At 31.2% G+C, this 18,043-nt stretch overlaps 1 protein-coding gene across 6 annotated transcripts in view; it reads right to left on the reverse strand.

Moving 5' to 3' along the window:
- FAM135A (family with sequence similarity 135 member A) overlaps window positions 1-18,043 on the reverse strand; it is a 103,834-nt gene that overhangs the window by 42,742 nt on the left and 43,049 nt on the right. For 4 of the 6 annotated variants that reach the window (XM_053602235.1, XM_053602237.1, XM_053602233.1 and 1 more), the window contains 7 exons: window positions 15,118-15,257; window positions 14,942-15,012; window positions 12,888-13,061; window positions 9,788-9,914; window positions 9,000-9,153; window positions 5,186-5,263; window positions 1,056-1,105 (listed from right to left, as the gene is read on the reverse strand). In XM_053602235.1, coding sequence (XP_053458210.1) covers window positions 1,056-1,105; window positions 5,186-5,263; window positions 9,000-9,153; window positions 9,788-9,914; window positions 12,888-13,061; window positions 14,942-15,012; window positions 15,118-15,257 — 794 coding nt within the window. The remainder of the gene's footprint in view (window positions 1-1,055; window positions 1,106-5,185; window positions 5,264-8,999; window positions 9,154-9,787; window positions 9,915-12,887; window positions 13,062-14,941; window positions 15,013-15,117; window positions 15,258-18,043) is intronic. The other 2 variants (XM_053602238.1, XM_053602236.1) reach the window with 1 other exon arrangement.

Here is an 18,043-nt window from a genome sequence, read left to right on the forward strand (position 1 = left end):
ACCTTATTTCCATTGTTATTTTATACGTATTTTAGTATCTAGTTGGGCAGGTCCTCCAAGTTTTTCATAGTTGCCTTTACATTTCTTCAAATGATTTTTAAAGTAAGTTTAACGTTCCCAGTGGAATTTTGATTTAGACTCATTAAAATGATTAACTTGAGATAATTTGTTATCTCTCTATATAGGAATATCATGTTTACTTATTCAAATTTTCAATTGCTCAGAGAAACACTATAGTTTTTCATATTAATCATACACATCTTAAGATTTTTAAGAGTTTAATATTCTTTCAAGCAACTACTACAAGAATATGAGTGATTTTTTAAAGAAAATACTTATTTAATTTGAACTGCAGGGAAAGCCAGTAAGATAGTATAAAAAACTACTTATACATCTGGCGTATATTTAATTTTCTGAGAAGGTAAATATTTGTTCAGTCTAGTCTGTATCTAATTTATATATAAAAATATATTCCAAAACAAATAGATGTTTTCACTTGATTCATCCTTCTGGTTTCTTCCATTAATGTAGCTGACTGAATACACAGCAAACTTAAAAATAGAACATTTAATGTCTTGGCAAAAATAAAAAAAAAAAAGACAAGAAAAAGAAAAATATATATCTGATTTAATTGCAAGCATGAACTAAAAACACTGAGGCACAAATTGATCTTTGAAATAAATCTTGAATTGATCTTTGAAACAAACTTTCATTAAACAATATCATTTTATAAAACTACACAAGTCTAAGTGATGTTTAAAAAATTTGTCCAGAAATTCTTCGGATGAACTAATAGAAGAAAATATACATTTTTGATCAGTTAATTATCTTTGCTACTTCATTTATATGCAGAATACAACAATTTTTAGAACATAAATTAACTTGAAATGAAGCCAAACGTATTTTGATCAACTAAGTTATAGTTATAACATGATGAACCATTTTTTCTTTACAATTTAGGGAATATGATTGAGTTTTCATAAACCAAATATTTAGAATAGGAAACAGACACAACTCAAATAACTCAATAATGTGAATTTTAAAAATCCAAGTACCTTAACTTCTTCACATAGTTCAGTAAGTCGAGCTTCTACATCCATTTCCTCTGGAAGAAGTAAAGAGTAATTACAGGAAATATTTCAGTGTTAGATCTGAAAACTATTTGTGAAATTACATAAGTAAATTATATTCCCTTAAAAAAATCAGAAGATTGAGAAATATTTTTGGATAATATTTAATGAATTAAATTTCAGTGTAATATATTTCCTTAAATGCATTAATAGGTAACATGATTATTAAATTCTATGTTCTTATTATTAAACAGTGTGTTTCAATTCTCACAATAGTTAACACTGTCAAGGAAAAATTGACTACATATGTAATTTGCACAACTATGTCACACAAAACAAAAAAATGTATAATTAGGTTATGCTGTATTTCATATTTTGTAATTTCTTATAAAATTTAATATACTTTTCAATAAAATTTTAGTTCCCAATTTAGTGTAATAAATTAATTTTTCTATAAGATATTCTTAAACTGAGGCAGATTTTTGCTACATATTCCTGATTTATTTAATGTACATTTATAATCATCTACAAAAGTGTATATATATTTACAATTTAAAAGGTAATATTTACAAGGGAATACAGAAACTAAAGAATATAAGATTATTTATTTTTTTGCAGGGAGAAATTACACTAAGACCTGAAATATTATTTTAAATATACTTAATTTAATTACTGGAGATCAAACTGGAAAAAGTTCTCTTAAAATAACAGCACAGTTTTAATCACACAAAATTCTATAATCTTGTTATGAAAGAGTTAACTGATCATTCTCATACAAAGGCAAAAATATATTCCATGACATCCCTGAATTCACTGTCAGTTCACTATTTCTCATAGATTAGACACAAAGAATGATAAACATGTAAATTTAATAAAATAAGCAGTCATAACTATGCGATAAACACAACTAGGCTATAATGTGAACAAATACTCTGTTGGTAACTAAAACCGGTAGAACACATACACATTTTGTAATTCACAAAATATACAAATAAAATTGCATATTGACATATACCATGACATAGATCACTAATTTGATCAACTCACTGATAACTAGAGAAATTTGCTAAGATTTCACAAATCATCTCACATCAAGATAAACAGGTGGCTTCTAATATTAGGTTTTCCAAAACAAAAAGAATCGGCAACTTGGTAAACGGTCTGTGAAGCTAGTGAATGATGCCCCATGAATATATCAATGTACACACAGCTATGATTTAATAAAAAAAAAAGATAAAATAATAATAAAAAAAGGAATCGGCAGCAGATTCTGCATTAAAATTACATCTTCTATATAGCAACATCTGTTTTCATATTACTCATGTCTTTTCTTGTGATAGAAGAAAATCAGTAAAATCAGTCTTACTAGGTTGCATGTCCTTCCTCTGAATTAAAAAAAAAAAAAAAAAGAAGAAACTCTTTGAGGTTTGATACATTTTTACTTAGAATGTTTACTTAGAAGCCTAAATTAAACTGGTACATCTGGATTGTGATTAGTGAGTTACTTTAATGCAGAGGTTCTCAACCTGTGGATCATGACACACAGGAGCTGTATTAAAGGGCCACAGCATTAGGAAGGTTGAGAACCACTGCTTTAATGCAAACAACATCTTAAAGAATGTTTAAAAGTAAAACTTAACTTCGAAATCTTAGAATCAAAATTATTTCAAAATCACTTAGTATTTTAAAGTAAGTTAAAATTCTACTTTAATTATTTTTTCTTTTTAAAATGACAGTCGGTAGGGCACGGGCCCCATATACCGAGGGTGGCGGGTTCAAACCTGGCCCCGGCCAAACTGCAACTAAAAAATAGCCGGGCGTTGTGGCGGGTGCCTGTAGTCCCAGCTACTTGGGAGGCTGAGGCAAGAGAATCGCTTAAGCCCAGGAGTTGGAGGTTGCTGTGAGCTGTGTGAGGCCACAGCACTCTACCGAGGGCCATAAAGTGAGACTCTGTCTCTACAAAAAAATAAAAAAAATAAAATGATATAGTTAACCTTTGAACAATATGGGTTTGAACTGTGGTGATACACTTATGCACTGAATTTTTTTCAGTAAGTAATTGGAAATTTTTTTTGAAATTTGTGACAATTTTTAAAACCTATCAAACTGTGTCGCCTAGAAGTATCAAAAATAAAAAAAGTTAAGTATGTCATAGATGCATAAAATATATGTATATAATCATGTTATATGTTAATTTACTGGTTATGTTACTGGTAAGGCTTCTGGTGAGCAGTAGGCTATTTATTAACAGTTAAGTTTTAGGGAAGTGAAGTGCTATTTTATACAGATTTTTGACTGTGTGGGGGCTGGTGTCCCAATCCTTGAACTGTTCAATGGTATGCTGTACATCCATTTATATAATTTCATAGAAGTGTATAAATATGATCATTATTATTATATAAATTCTTTTGAGGGGCCTTGGCTCCTTGTGCTAGTCCAAAGCTACAATCTAGAACATATCAATCCATATTTTTCAAATATACATACACATGTCTGAGTTTTGTAGCTTCTGTTTTATAAAAATAGAATTGTGTTTTGACACACTTTTCTATACTTGCTCTTTTCTCTCAGCAATAGTTCATGGAAATCTAGTACCGGCTCTAAAGCCTTTTTTAAATTTGCTACATAATGTTCCTGGATGTGGGTGCATCACGTTTCTTCTATACTCTACCCTTTGCCCAAATACTGGGCATTTATTTACCTTTGTTTATAATGTTTTGCCACTAAAAACAACACTGTAGTAAACCTGTTTATATTTGTATCTTTACATACTATTATCTTATTTTTATGATACAGGTTAACAGAAGTGGGGGTTGCTAGGTCAAAGGATACATGTATTTTATATCCAATCATTCATCTATCCATTCACCCGACAAATAATTTTAATACAGCTCAAAAAATACCATACAATGCCAACTTTAAGGATAAAAGATATATTAATAAAAGAGTTACATAACTAACTTCATTATGCTTTAGTTTTGAATCAAGCCTTTTTCTATCCAACCAAGATAAGGCCCTTTCTTTCTATATTCCTTATTGTATTAAACAGCATTCTATAAAACTATTTAGAATGCTCACATGTAAATTGATAGGCTGGCAATATAATAGTTTAAATCAGAAGTTTATTAATCACTTTAAAAAAAAGCTAAAACATTTTTTTAATGGCCACAATTACATACGATGAATTCTTTAACTATACTCCATAAAGAATACCTATAAATAATTTTCAGGCTTTCTTTTTTCTTCCTGGTAAGAAAATCAGTTTCTCCTAACAGACTTAGTAAAAAATGACACAATAGTTATTTCCGAGCTAGTTTTCATGTAAGAAATGTTGAGAGAGAAAGATTATGGTTTCTTAATTTACTTTTGTTCATACTTCTGTGATAAATAAAACTGTGATTTTATTTCAGTTTTTGATTTCTATAGCTTTTCAGAAAATGTAATTGTGATGTTCTAGTCAATACAAAGTTATAATTTCTAATATGCTTGCAGTAAGATAGTAAATTAAGTGTTATTGTTATTCAAGAACAAATGTCTAAAATACATATGAAAATAGATAAAATGATGAGATCAGAATATTTCCTTTACAACATATCTGGGTAGTGGTAATTTGATTTTTTTTTAATATGGAATAAAAGACAAATAAAAATTGACTTAAAAAACAAAACCAGATACTGAAGATGCCTTTGTTCTCAATTTCTGTAATGCCATGCATGAAACAAATGTTAAGTGTTTGGATGACATTTCTTTATCATTAGGCCTATCTTAAGATGAAATTACCTTGAAAGCAAATTTAAGGAAAAATCATAAAATCAACAAGTTCTGGCAATAAACAAGGTTTTGAAAATGTGCTTTGTAGAAACTTTACAAAGAATATGGAAAAAGCATATGCTTTGCAGTTACTATTTCTAGTTTTAAATAAATCTTCAATATTACAAATTAAAAAACTAACCAAAACTTATTTACAAACCAAATTGATTCTGAAAGTAATTTCTTAAATAAGAGTGGTGAAAACACAATATATGAATAAATGTATATTTATGAAATTTGATGCTAATTTAAAGCAAAATTTCATACTAAAAGGGATTATTTACTTATCCTATTTGTAAACATACCTAGACAGGTGTCTTTCTGGGTTCGTGGTTGTTTTCTTCTGAGAAGACGCTCATATAGGACCTGCATGTTGGCCTTGGCTAGTTATAAGGATTGTACACAGCACTAGTTATACTCCTTTTACAACAAAATTTACTAGAATTTTCCAACTTGTTAATAATAGACTTAGTATTGATCTGATGGTGCAGTTAGATAATTAGCTTATCAGAATTACAAATGATGTACATTCAAGTTTATATTACATTGTTTTTGCTATTTAAATTTGTCATCAACTTTTCATAATCCAATATTATTTTTATATTTTAATTTCTTAAGACTCAAAATTTGAGTGTAGGCAGGGATTTCAAAAATCAGCTAGGTCCACTCCCTGCTTTCACAAGTATAGATATTGAGATTGAGATAGATTATATGACTTGCCAAAACCTAGATTACAGAACTCTTTACTCTCTTTTTCAATAAGAGCTCCTTGTACCAAACCAATATTTAATTACAGGTCATCAGAAAATGTACATCATTCATCTAGGAGAAAGGAAAAAGGCAAGAAAGCAGAAAGGAATTCAAGATTTATTTTAAAAGAGGGAAGAGATTTTAGATAAATTTTTCAAAGCATGGTGGAGTTTAAGATTTTTTAATATATGCCTATTGAAAACTCAAGGAAAGTACTACCAGATGCAAATATAATAATCCTCTAATTGAGAATTACTTTATACCTACTTATTAAAGCTGGTGAATATAGTGATGTTTAGTCAATAATATATTATGGAAATATATTAGTGCCCATAATTTAATTTGGTAGGATAAAAATAAATAATATTGCTAGTTTAGAATATGTAATCAATACTTTTATTTTGAATAGTTAATAGCATTTTAGATGTTTTCCTAGAAGATACATACAAGAATAATCAAAAATTCACAATAAGGGAAAGGAAAATAAAAGGTATTACCCACAGTAATTGAAAATGAGCCTTGATTTTAAAAATCCTTAAGAAACTTATAAACTATGTGTTGATGCCCATCCTTTTTGAGCAACAAAAACTGTATTGTGCTATTTCCTGCATTCAATCATTCGTTCAACCAACATATTTTGTGTAAATATATGTCTAAGGTACTAATAATTTCATTCTATTTGCATTATTCACTTATCAAAACTAAATAAAGTCTAGGTTTGCTTTAGAATTTTATTTTCTGATAAAATATTTTAAACTAGTGTTTTGGAATAAAGCTGATATTCATTTAGCAACTGACTCCTGAAATTAAATATAAGGACTCTTTTATTATGTTATTTTTTGCATGTAAGCCCAAAGTAATATATAAGACTTAAAAGTTACCCAAAAGAAAATTGAAAATCTTATAAATAATTGAATTATTACAGTGAGAGTAGATTAATAAATTAGTAATAAAGTGCTAACACTGTCTAAGCTATTTGAAATAAATCTTTGCCTTTGAAAAGAGAAACATTTTTGTTTAATTATAATATTAATTATAAATTTTACTAATAAACTTATTTCCTTTCTGAAAGAAATTTTTTTGTACCATAAAATGTGATTCACGTGTTTATCTGTAAATATTACATGTTAAACCAACTTGCAAATCATATGCAGATGGACATCTTCCTGATATTATATAGGCATTTTATAGGCTCATCTAACCTAATATGAATATATTCATCCAGCTGGGTGAATTTCTCCTGATCATTCCATAGCTAAACTGATTTCTTATTACTGCTATTGCAAGAGAAAGGGAAGAGGAAAAGTCAAACTCTTTAGTACCTGACACAAAAGGTGCTCAGAAAAAGCCCAAGGGAATTAAGCACTACTGTTCCCAGAGCTGTTTTACACCCTCTGCCTTTTGGATGATTTCACCTTTCCTTTCTGATACATGAACCACGTCTGATTCCTTGTAATCTCTTTACCTTGAGAATGGAAATCACTTTATTTATAGACTCAAAGTGTGTGACAGAAATGGTTCTAAATGAGCACAAAATAATGCCTCCCTGTATTATACAATGTAATGTGTAGTATTACACGTTGAAACTATTAACACATTTTCTTGGAGAAATACCGTTATACGTAGCTTTTAAGTTTTACATCACTATTTTCAGAATACTACTTTTCAGGTATGTGATAGCATCCTTCATTAACAGCTTTGTAATACGGTTATTAAACCTAATCAAAATTTTAATGTAATTCTCTTTCAAAAATGTTTTTAAGTTCCAAACCACCAAATTAAAAAAATATTTGGAACATAATTTTTCCAGTAATTGATGATAAGGAATAGCTTAAATTAATTAGTTCTATTCTATAAATGATTCTTTGATTTTTAAGGGAGAAAATTTAAAAAATTTACATTTCAAGCAGTAGCCTCCTATAGAATTTTTCTAAGGAAAATAGAAGGATTCTAAGTATGTAAAATATAAGACTGAAAGAGAATGTTTTAGAGAATGATCAAAATATTATTTCTTCCATATTACTATTTTTGTTTTGAGAAAGAATATGTGGTCAAAAAAAAAAAAATGAACGTATTTTCGATCGCTTGTGTATCTGTGTAACAACCAGGATTACCAACTCAAGCATTCCAAACAGCCAATTTTTTAATACCTGCCTCTAGTCAAGTCAAGATAGTATAAACTAACCTAATGGAATAAGGGAATTAATCAAATCCACTTGAGTAGGTGCTGATAGGCAGTGATACAACAGCCAGCATTATTTAAATTCACAGCTGAATTTAAGTAGGGTACAAGCCCTTACACTTTATTTTGTAATTCAAAAGACAATTAAAATAGTATAATTAATCTCAAACCCAAGAACTATTTTCAGTAATAGCTGATTATTTTAGAGAATACATCAATAGTGTTAAAAGACAGAGATCCTTGAAGAACAAAGGAATAAACAAAGAATACTGATTAAGTAAACTTCAAAGCAATCCATGATTTAGTCAAACATATAATGATAAAAATAATTTATTCTGAGGAAAGCTATCAGCTGATATTTAAAAATAAAAGCTAAAAAAACTAACATAGAAAGTTTGAATAAAAAAATTATCTTGCCAATCCCAATAATTTATTGTCTGTGAAATGATACATAAAAAAAGGATCTTGCAAACTACAATGGTATATGAAATCAAAGCAATATGTACCATACCATATATAAAAACAGATATTACTTTTTGATTAAACTTGAAACTTCACTTTTTAGATGATTTAAATAATTTTCAAAGTGTTAAAATATTAATGTTATTTTTCTCTAAAGCAATATAAAAAGAATATTGATGGGGGCGGCACCTGTGGCTTAAAGGAGTAGGATGCCAGCCCCATATGCCAGAGGTGGGCGGTTCAAACCCAGCCCCGGCCAAAATAACTGCAAAAAAACCCAAAAAACATAGAGATATAAGATAACTTAAAACCAAATATATATAAAAATGTCCCAAGTACCCACAATCTGCTTTCACTGTAAAATATTCGAAAGTATGGATTTAATTTTCCTTATGATTCCATAGATATTAATAATTATATTCACTTTCTAGTATGTTTTCTGTTTATATTTTAAGAGTAGTAACATATTGACTTTTTTTAATCTAACAAAAGACTCATCTCAAACTCAGCACCAAGAAATACTTTCAATATCGTAAAAAAATGTTTTTAATCGCAAAACGTGATTATCAAGAGTTGAAAAAGATGGAATTGATAGAGAAGTAAAAGTGAAGTAGACAAATATTGTAGTTTTAGTATAGAAAAACTATGGCAAAGCTGCTAATTAGCAATATAAAATAAAAAGAATGACTTGAACTGTAGGATAGGTCTTGCTACTTTAAACATACCCAGTTCTAGTTTCTGACAAGAGGGAATCTCTTCTGTTACCGTAATGAAGTAGCTGTGCAATCCCTTGAAGGCTAGCAGCAAAGTAGCACAAAGTGTATAATGAAAACGATAGGCATGGTGTAGGAAGGAGTCTGCAACGCTGAAACTGCAACCCTAAACAAAACATAGATTTGGTATACAGAGTGTTAGTAACCCAAAATGTAAAAATACTGCACTCGAAACTTGGGAAAATAAAGAAAAATAAACCTAAGCATTTGCAATCAGTTATTCTAAAACAGAAGAAATTCAGTAATATTTTAGAGAGGTGTTTAAAATACAAATAATTTAAACACATGAAATTAGACACTAGTAATTTCAGTTACAGTGGATTTTCACAACAGGCAAATAAAATTACGATTTTTTGATAACATGAGATGCATATTACATTTGGACTGAAGAATAGACACTCTGCTTTTATAAGATAAACACTATGAGAAACAGTTGTATTTGCACTACTGTAAACTGGATTTCAACTCTGCCAGTTGTTCTTTAAAGGCACCCTCAGGTATGATTTCTTTTAAGGAAGCAAGGGGTGATAGTACAAGTTTAAAAAGGAAATGGCTGTCAAAGAGCCACTAAATTTGTTAACATTTTCAAGTATTGGGTTTGTTTATCTTATTTAAGTAGATCTGTTAGTTGCTAAGCTCAATTAATAAAAAGAAATATCACATTAACAGATAAAACAAGTAAAAACATTTCTTTTAAATTAACGAGAAAAAGAAAATTTATGAGCATAATCAGTCCTTACATCTGGTGATAACTGTTTTGTGTAGTTAAGACCAAAGACCACGCTTTCAAGAGTAGGAATCACAGAATCTTTGTTTTGTGCTGGTGCATTTCTATTTAACCAAGTAGTCTTCACAGGGCGAGGAAAGCTGGAGGAATAAGTATTACATTATTATTGTCATAATAGTCTATTTGAATGTAAGTTAAATATTTGCAAAAGAAAATCTTTTAGGAATAAAAGAGCAAGGATTTTGCAAGGTTATGAATTCTGAAGTATTCTTAAGGTAATTTTTCCTTAATTTGGAATTATGAAAAAATAGTGATTATAAAAAAACCAAGGCTGAATATTTGAGAAACTGGATTTCCAGAAGTTGCAAAGGACATTTAAAGATGAAACATGGTGGGATACAGAGTAGCTAAAGGCCACCTGAGAGACAAGCTGGAATTTGGAAATACTGATGAGCAAGAATTGGTTACCAAGTCTGAAATGTTAATACTCTATTCAAGTATGGATGGTATTTAGAGAAATAAGGAGTACCCACTTGAATACAGAGGAAGAAAAATTACTAAATATACCAAAAATAAGATAGTTCCCTTAATTCTCTTCACTAAAAGGCAAAAAGCCTATCAAAATAATTTTTATAAGTGCTTCAAGGCATCCTCTCAACCATATATGAACTACTTCTTTTAGTATTAACACTGCATTTAATAAATGTCACAGAATAGGAAGCACATTTCCGTCTGAATGTTTAAAAATCATACACAATTTGGTATTATTTGGACTGTTTGGTAGTTTGGCAAAAGGGAAAAGATAGAAAAGCAAATCAATTCTGCCAGAAGCAAATAGAAGAGTCTTTGTTTGCAAAATTGACATGCTTTGCAAAAATAAATTATCTATATCCCAGCAATGAAAGGAGTTGCAAGTCAATGGTAAATTCAATGTGTTTTTCAGAATTGGGTCATACAAGTTGTACTTAAAAACATCTAATATAAGAAGCAGTTTGTATAAAAAACAAAGAAATTCTAAAGCATTTGCTTTAATAATCAATATTATGTCTATAATTGGGTTGACCATAGAAATTATTTTAAATAAACATTACATTTAAGATGTAATGTTATAAAGTAATTTTTTTCAATGTACTTAGAGGCTAAAAAGCCGCGCATAATAAAACTTCAGGAAAAATTTGTTGAAGAAGAAATAAATAGGGAATGTAATCCTTAGACATGACCCCTTGACCAGCACACCACCAGCAAAACGCTTTCCTTACCCTCTCCTTGCTTCCCTTTCCCGACCTATCATCTACAGGCAGAGGAAGGCAAGGAAAGACTCTGCTTTTTCCAGGGCAAAGTTTTAGCAGCAAGAGAGGGGCTAGGAGGGCCACGGTAGCGAGGTAGAGAATAGCAGCCTCAGCTGTTGCAGGCATGTTGCTTGCTTTCCCGGGCACTAACCAGAGCCAACAGTTAATCCTCTTGGCTTCTGATTCTGAGCCAAAAATGTCTTCTTCCAGCAAATGGTCTCTAGGAGATGAGCTGTCTCTTTCTCCTACTAGTCTGTGGCAAAAACTGCTGCATTGCAAGAGGAAGCACACATTTAACTCACTAGGATTTGTGACATGAGTATCGCGACCATGTTTAATTAGGGCCTTAAAAAGCAACTTAACTACCCAAGCTAATCTCTATAAAGTGTGCATTTTTAAAAAGAGAACTAAGTTTTGTAAAGATAGTCTTGGTAAGTTTTAAAAAGAACGGTTTAAACAACTTAATTAGGGAATCTTAATGAAATTACAAAAAGATTCTTAAAACTACACTAATGTGCTTTATAAATATAATTTTTGCATTAATATGTAATAATCATATAAAAGCAACAATGCTTACCACTTATTTGAAAGTTATAGTTCAAAAACATCTTATCACAGAAGTTTCATTAACTTATACTATTATTATATAGTAATCGATTTCAGAAAATCTTTCAAAAATTTTTTCAAGAAGTTCATAATTTAACAAACTCTTCTTGCTTATAAAGCTATAGCAACCAAGCACAACCTCTCCAAGGTCTAAGGAGGTCAGACAAGGACAGCAAGACAATGAGTTACTTGTCTTACTACAGAAAAAGAAAATCAAAGCAAATCATCAGGAGAAACATAGTTCCTCCTGCCCTGCCTCTAACAGGAACTAGTTAACATGATCTTTAGGTAAGATTAGACAGCAACACAGCGAAAGGGGTTTTCAACTACTTTTTAAAACAATGGAAAGATATGGCACAGGAGGCTATTAGTTGTGGCCAATTATGTTAAATTGTGTTGGGCGTCTATAAATTCTGAGGATAATTTTGCAAAAATGACCTACTTGGCTTTCTGATAAGTGAGTTTACCATGATTTCCTTTAGGCATGATATCTCTAATATCGGTTGTCAGAAAAAGATCTGCATCAGAAATTACAGACAGCTCAGAAATCGAATCAATTGTCCTTCATATGTCCACTGGCTGCCCATACTAAAAGTATGCTTTTACCATAAAAACTGAACAGCCTGAAGCATACTTTAATACTGATGAAAGCCAATCTGTCTCCCCATGGAAGTGGACAGAAAATGAAATTATCCCAATGTATTTATTAGTATCCATAATATACACCCTTTAAAAAAAATAGTACATGGTATAATTTTAAAACGCTTAGTAAAAATCCATAAATTGGTTCATAACTTAAGAGAGCAAAAATTACTGTATGATAGGAAGTTAAGAAAATAAAATTACCTGATCTAGAAAAGAGACAAACAGGAAAAACTAAGAAAAAATTCCTATACTTAGCCAGAGAATGAGTATTTACAGAACAGCACTGTATCAAAACACAGGTACAGACTAAACAATGTTGTACGGTCATTTCCAGAATATATTCTTTTTCTTGGCCAACTTATTTGAAATTGACCAAGACTATTCCATACCTCTGTAATAAAAAAGTTAGTGTAATGTTTCTAAGCCCTTGAATTTTATTTTTAACATGAAAGTATTTAAGTAATTATGAATTAAAAAATCTTTACTATTTCACTTATCTTTACCAAAATATATTCTCACTATACAAATAAAAAACATTACATTAAGAAGCACCAAGGCACTGGTTAAATTTACCTTATTAGCGGCTGGTGTAGTGCAACCAATGATGCATGGACTGTAACAGACACAACAGAAAGGTGGAAGTAATCAAACATAACATTGACGTGATGATGAAGGCCTCTATGTGGGCTAAAGTGCAGCTTCAATGTTCGGCTACTTATTAGTTGCAAGGTGTTCAGATCATCTGCCCTGTAAAAAGCAATGCATTTGAATAAAAGTACAGAATATTTAGTAAAGACAGAAAAAGTACAGAATTATTTAGTAAAATATTTTGTAGAGTAGTATAAATTATCAAAAACATATACTTATTTTTTAAAAATTTAGAATAATTTTAAAAGCATCAAATTTGTATTAGATGATAATAGGAAACATTAAAGTTGAGAAAATAACCAGATCTTACCTACAGTTTTCTATGATATGAGCTATTTTTTCATTAATATCCCTATGATTCCTTTTTTATTTTTTGAGACAGAGTCTTACTTTGTTATACTCAGTAGAGTGCCAAGGCATCATAGCTCACAGCAATCTCCAAGTCTTGGGCTCAAGCAATTCCCTTGCCTCAGCCTCCCAAGTAGCTGGGGACTACAGGCACCCTGCCACAGTGCCCTGCTATTTTTTTTTTTTTATAGATGGGATCTCACTCTTGTTCGGGCTGGTCTTGAACCTGTGAGCTCAGGGCAATACCCTCACAGACTCCCAGAGGGCTAGGATGACAGGCATGAGCCATCACGCCCAGATTAATTCAGGGATTAATCTCAAGGTAAATTAAATTTTAGTCCATAGGGAATATTGTTTATGACAAGGTTGAAGTACAACATAGTTCAAATTCTACTACAATAAATTCCAAAAGATATGTCAAATTATTTTTACTATACAAAATTTTATTAAATGCTGCTCAAAAATAAGCAGGGCATCACTTATTTAGCAAAATAAAACTGTTTAGTTTGTCATTAGATTGACATAAATAAAAAATCCAATTCAATGCCACGAAAAATTATAACCAAATATATTTTAAAAAATCTATCCATACATTAGAAATACATATTGGTAGTGAACTATTTATTTATTTCGGCTTACTTCACAAAAAGACTTTTGACTGGGTTAAAAAATTAGTACTGTGACTAGTTATTAATCTTACATGAAACTGAATTTAAATACCATTTTCAAGGAGTATTGCTAAAAGTGTATGTGCAGTGAGGAAAAAACCTTCTAAAAATAAAATTGTTAAATGGATTTTTAATTCTTATTTTAAATGAATTCAAGCATAATTTATCCCTAAAATATACCACTGCAAGACCAGGTATGGGCAAGTTTTATGTAGCCAGTCCTAAAACTTTCTCAAGAGCGCTGGAAATTAATGAACTAGAACTACTGTCAAGCTTAAGAGCCATCAGTTGTGGTAACTCTTAGCATATCAACAAAGTCCCACCTAAAGAAGGCCGAGCTCAAGTCACCATGAAAGATTAACCAGTGATACAGTGGGAGAAAACTCAGCTATATTTAAATGCCTCATAGAAATGGTAATACAAGCCATTTCTAGAGTCTAAAAAAATAGTTTCCTTTTTCTTTAATTTGTCTGATTTTGTTACCTGAGCTCATAAAATCAGAACAGGTACAATTACAGTAGGCCTAATCATTCTCATGAGACTCCTTCAGAAAACAGAATTCCAAATAAATAAGATGGGGATAGGCTGTATTCTTTTTTTTTTTTTTGAGACAGAGCCTCAAGCTGTTGCCCTGGGTAGCGTGCCATGGCATCACAACTCACAGCAACCTCCAACTCCTGGATTAAGTGATTCTCTTGCCTCATCCTCCCAAGTAGCTGGGACTACAGACGCCCGCCACAAGGCCCGGCTATTTTTTGGTTGTAGTTGTCATTGTTTAGCAGGCCCGGGCTGGATTCGAACCCGCCAGCTCTGGTGTTACGTGGCTGGAGCCTTAGCCGCTTGAGCTACAGGTGCAGAGCTGGGGATAGGCTGTGTTCTAAGAAGAAAATGGGGAATATAATACTAAAAAAATAACAGTCATGAGTATTTAAAGATTTTTTAATTGTCTCATTAGCTACTTACGAATAATCTCCATCTGTGAAGTGCAGGTCCAAGGACAAAAGGAAATTCATTTCCTCGAGAGTTTCTTCAATCTGAAATTACAATATAAAATAACATGGAATATATAGAAAGTTAGAAATATGCCTGAGGCTTTACAAAAAATATTTATTTCTAAATACATGTGAAGAGATGTTTACCTTTTTTTCATCCAACAACATCTTAACTTTGAAGATCATAACATCATTTAAAACAACTTCTTCATTTTTGTACAAAATTTGAAATGTTTTGCTGCAAATCAGAGAATCATGAACTGATGCTGGGAAGGCTAATGGCATGCCTAAAACAGAAAGAACACAGACTTTTAAGCCAGACTAGCTGGGATTAAATCCTGGCTCTGCCACTTATATTAATCTATCTATGACAGTGGGTTCTCAACCTTCCTAATGCTGCAGCCCTTTAATACAGTTCCTGTGGGTCAAGACCCCCAGGCTGAGAACCGCTGATCTATGACTTTTATTAATTCTTCTCTTTCTTCCATGCCTCACATTCAATTCTTCAGCAAACCCCATTGGCTCTACTAACAAATGCTGGAAATGCTTAAACACAAAAAAAGAAGACTACCTTTAAGAAAGTTCTAAAAGAGATTCTAGCAACCAGATACGAAATTGTATACAAAATTTATACTTCTAAATTGCTTTGGAATGATAATTAACCTTCTGTGAATGTTGCCTATTTTCTCAAATGCTATCAATGGATAAACCTTTAAAAAAAGACATACCAATGACTTACAAACAATAAACTTAGCCTTAATGTTACTCTTATACCAGAAGTAATGGGCAAATCAGATGTGCAACTTCCTGGTCATTCATTCACTCATCCAACCAACAAATACTTGCTGAATATCTTATTATGTACCAGGCCCTCTGTACTCTGTTGCGGATACACAGCAACATGAAAGAGATAAGAATTTCTGACCTGACAGAACTTACTTATGTGTGTGTGGTAAGGCAAATTAGGACAGAAAAAAAGGGAACTGATATTTATTGCAGCCTCTTTACAATTTTCTAATTTAATTTTCACAAGTACACTGAGACAGTGATTATTTCCATTTTATTGATTAGGGAAAAAAGACACAGAAGAACTGAGTAATTTGCTTAAGAGCATACAGCTAGTGAATGGCAGAATAGGACTTAAAACCAGTTATGTCCAAATTCAAACACTTTCTACAGATTAACGGCATGCCTAAAACAGAAAGAACACAGACTTTTCTAGTTTTACAAGAATACAAATGCAAGCCCAACTACCCATATTTCCTTGGTATGTCATATACAGTAAATTCAGGGATCTTTTGTGAGGCTTCCTCTCTTCAGTTTTCCCTTCTTGCCCTTGGTCATCCTACTTCATCCTTCTCATCTCAGAAATGGTTTTACTGATTTTCAGACAAATATTAAATTTTTAAATTAAACTCATTAACATAAGATGTTGTCTTAGAAGCTTACTGCTATGCTACATAATAGAAATTACAGAAAACATGGAAAAATAAACTTTGTTTCATTCATTACATTATTAAATGGTTCATAGTAAGACAAGTCAAAATTTGACTGTTTCTCATTATTTCTAATATTTCTAGAAGCCCAATAATACTTCACATGTGTACAGCCCCTTACAGTTTGCTAAGTGCTTTCACTTTTTAATGCACAACCTCATGAAACAGGCATACATTTCACAGACGGGAAACTGAAGTTTACAGAGGTAAAGTGAGTTTTTCCCAGACAGCATGAAAGGAAGCTGGTATCCTGATTCTGGGTCACTATTTTGTTGCCTTTCAGAGCCATATCTCTCAAACAACAGTTTCTAAAACACATAAGATGTAAGTCTATGTATCTCTATATAACAATGACCCAGATCAATGTCATACTAAATACTTAAGATCTTCTTTCATTATATTAGATAGTCATTTCAGTCCTACAAACCCTTTTCCTCTCTCGTATGACCACAGAAATATAAAAGCTGTTTACTTGTTTTCAGCCTTTAGAATCAACCCATAAATAAAGCACATAAGACTTAACTATAGTTACAAAATATGATATGAATGCTATCCTCCTTAATAACATCAAATATAAAATAAAGGATATATCTAACAGAGGTTGCAAAATGGAAGGTGACAGAAAATTTTTAAAAAGAGGTGAGAATGTTTATATCCTTATTAAAAAATAGGAGTTCTACAGTAATCACTGAAATAGGAAATGGAGTTTAAATACATTATTTGAAGATACAAAAATACAGAAAGATCTGAGAGTATCTTTTTTTTAAGGTGGGGGAGGAGGGAGAAATGGTGTAAATCAGATAAATTATCTTTTATTGTAACAGAGAATCCACTGACAATGTCTGTATAGAGATAACCATAAGGATTAGAGAAACAGTTAAGAGTGGTTGCAGGAGAATGAGCTATGGTTTTTACTACATGTCTTTTTGGATTAGTTGATCTTTTAACTGTATGTCTATATTATTTGAACATTTTAAAAATGTTCCTTTTTTCTGAAAAAAAGAGATGGATGAGTATTAAAAAGCAAACAAAATAAAACATGTTCCATTTTAACACTATCATTACTAGAAATAGAAAGTGGCTGTTAGAACTTTTTATGGAAATTCTATATAACATTTTAAACTGGGACCAGCTTTCTTGAACGAGCAATGATTTTTCTATACCAGTCTGAAAGCATTCTTAATAATCAATTTTCAACAGCCCTATGCTCACTGTCTTTCATGACTGATGTTACTGTTGATGACAGCTAGTTCCCCAAACTACTGTCAGCACAATCTTATGCTGGAAATAACTGTATTGAAATGAGCTGTATAATAGCACTTAATCCACATTCCATCCAACCTAGCTCACTGGAACCCATAGATAAAATCATTGTATTTCTTTCTTTTCCCTAAAAGTTTCCCAAAAACATATAGAAGGTATAGGAACTATGGTAAAATGCAGTGCTGTAAGGCAAAGGTATTGAAATGAAAGGACAAATCAAAGTTAGAAGAAAAACAGAGCACATAATAAAAGCACAGAGAAAATCCAAGCCCTTAGAAGAAAAAGGTGTGGGTCCAGTTTCAGTCTTCTACAGG

Source organism: Nycticebus coucang, chromosome 9, assembly GCF_027406575.1.
Source record: "Nycticebus coucang isolate mNycCou1 chromosome 9, mNycCou1.pri, whole genome shotgun sequence".
Taxonomy (NCBI): domain Eukaryota; kingdom Metazoa; phylum Chordata; class Mammalia; order Primates; family Lorisidae; genus Nycticebus; species Nycticebus coucang.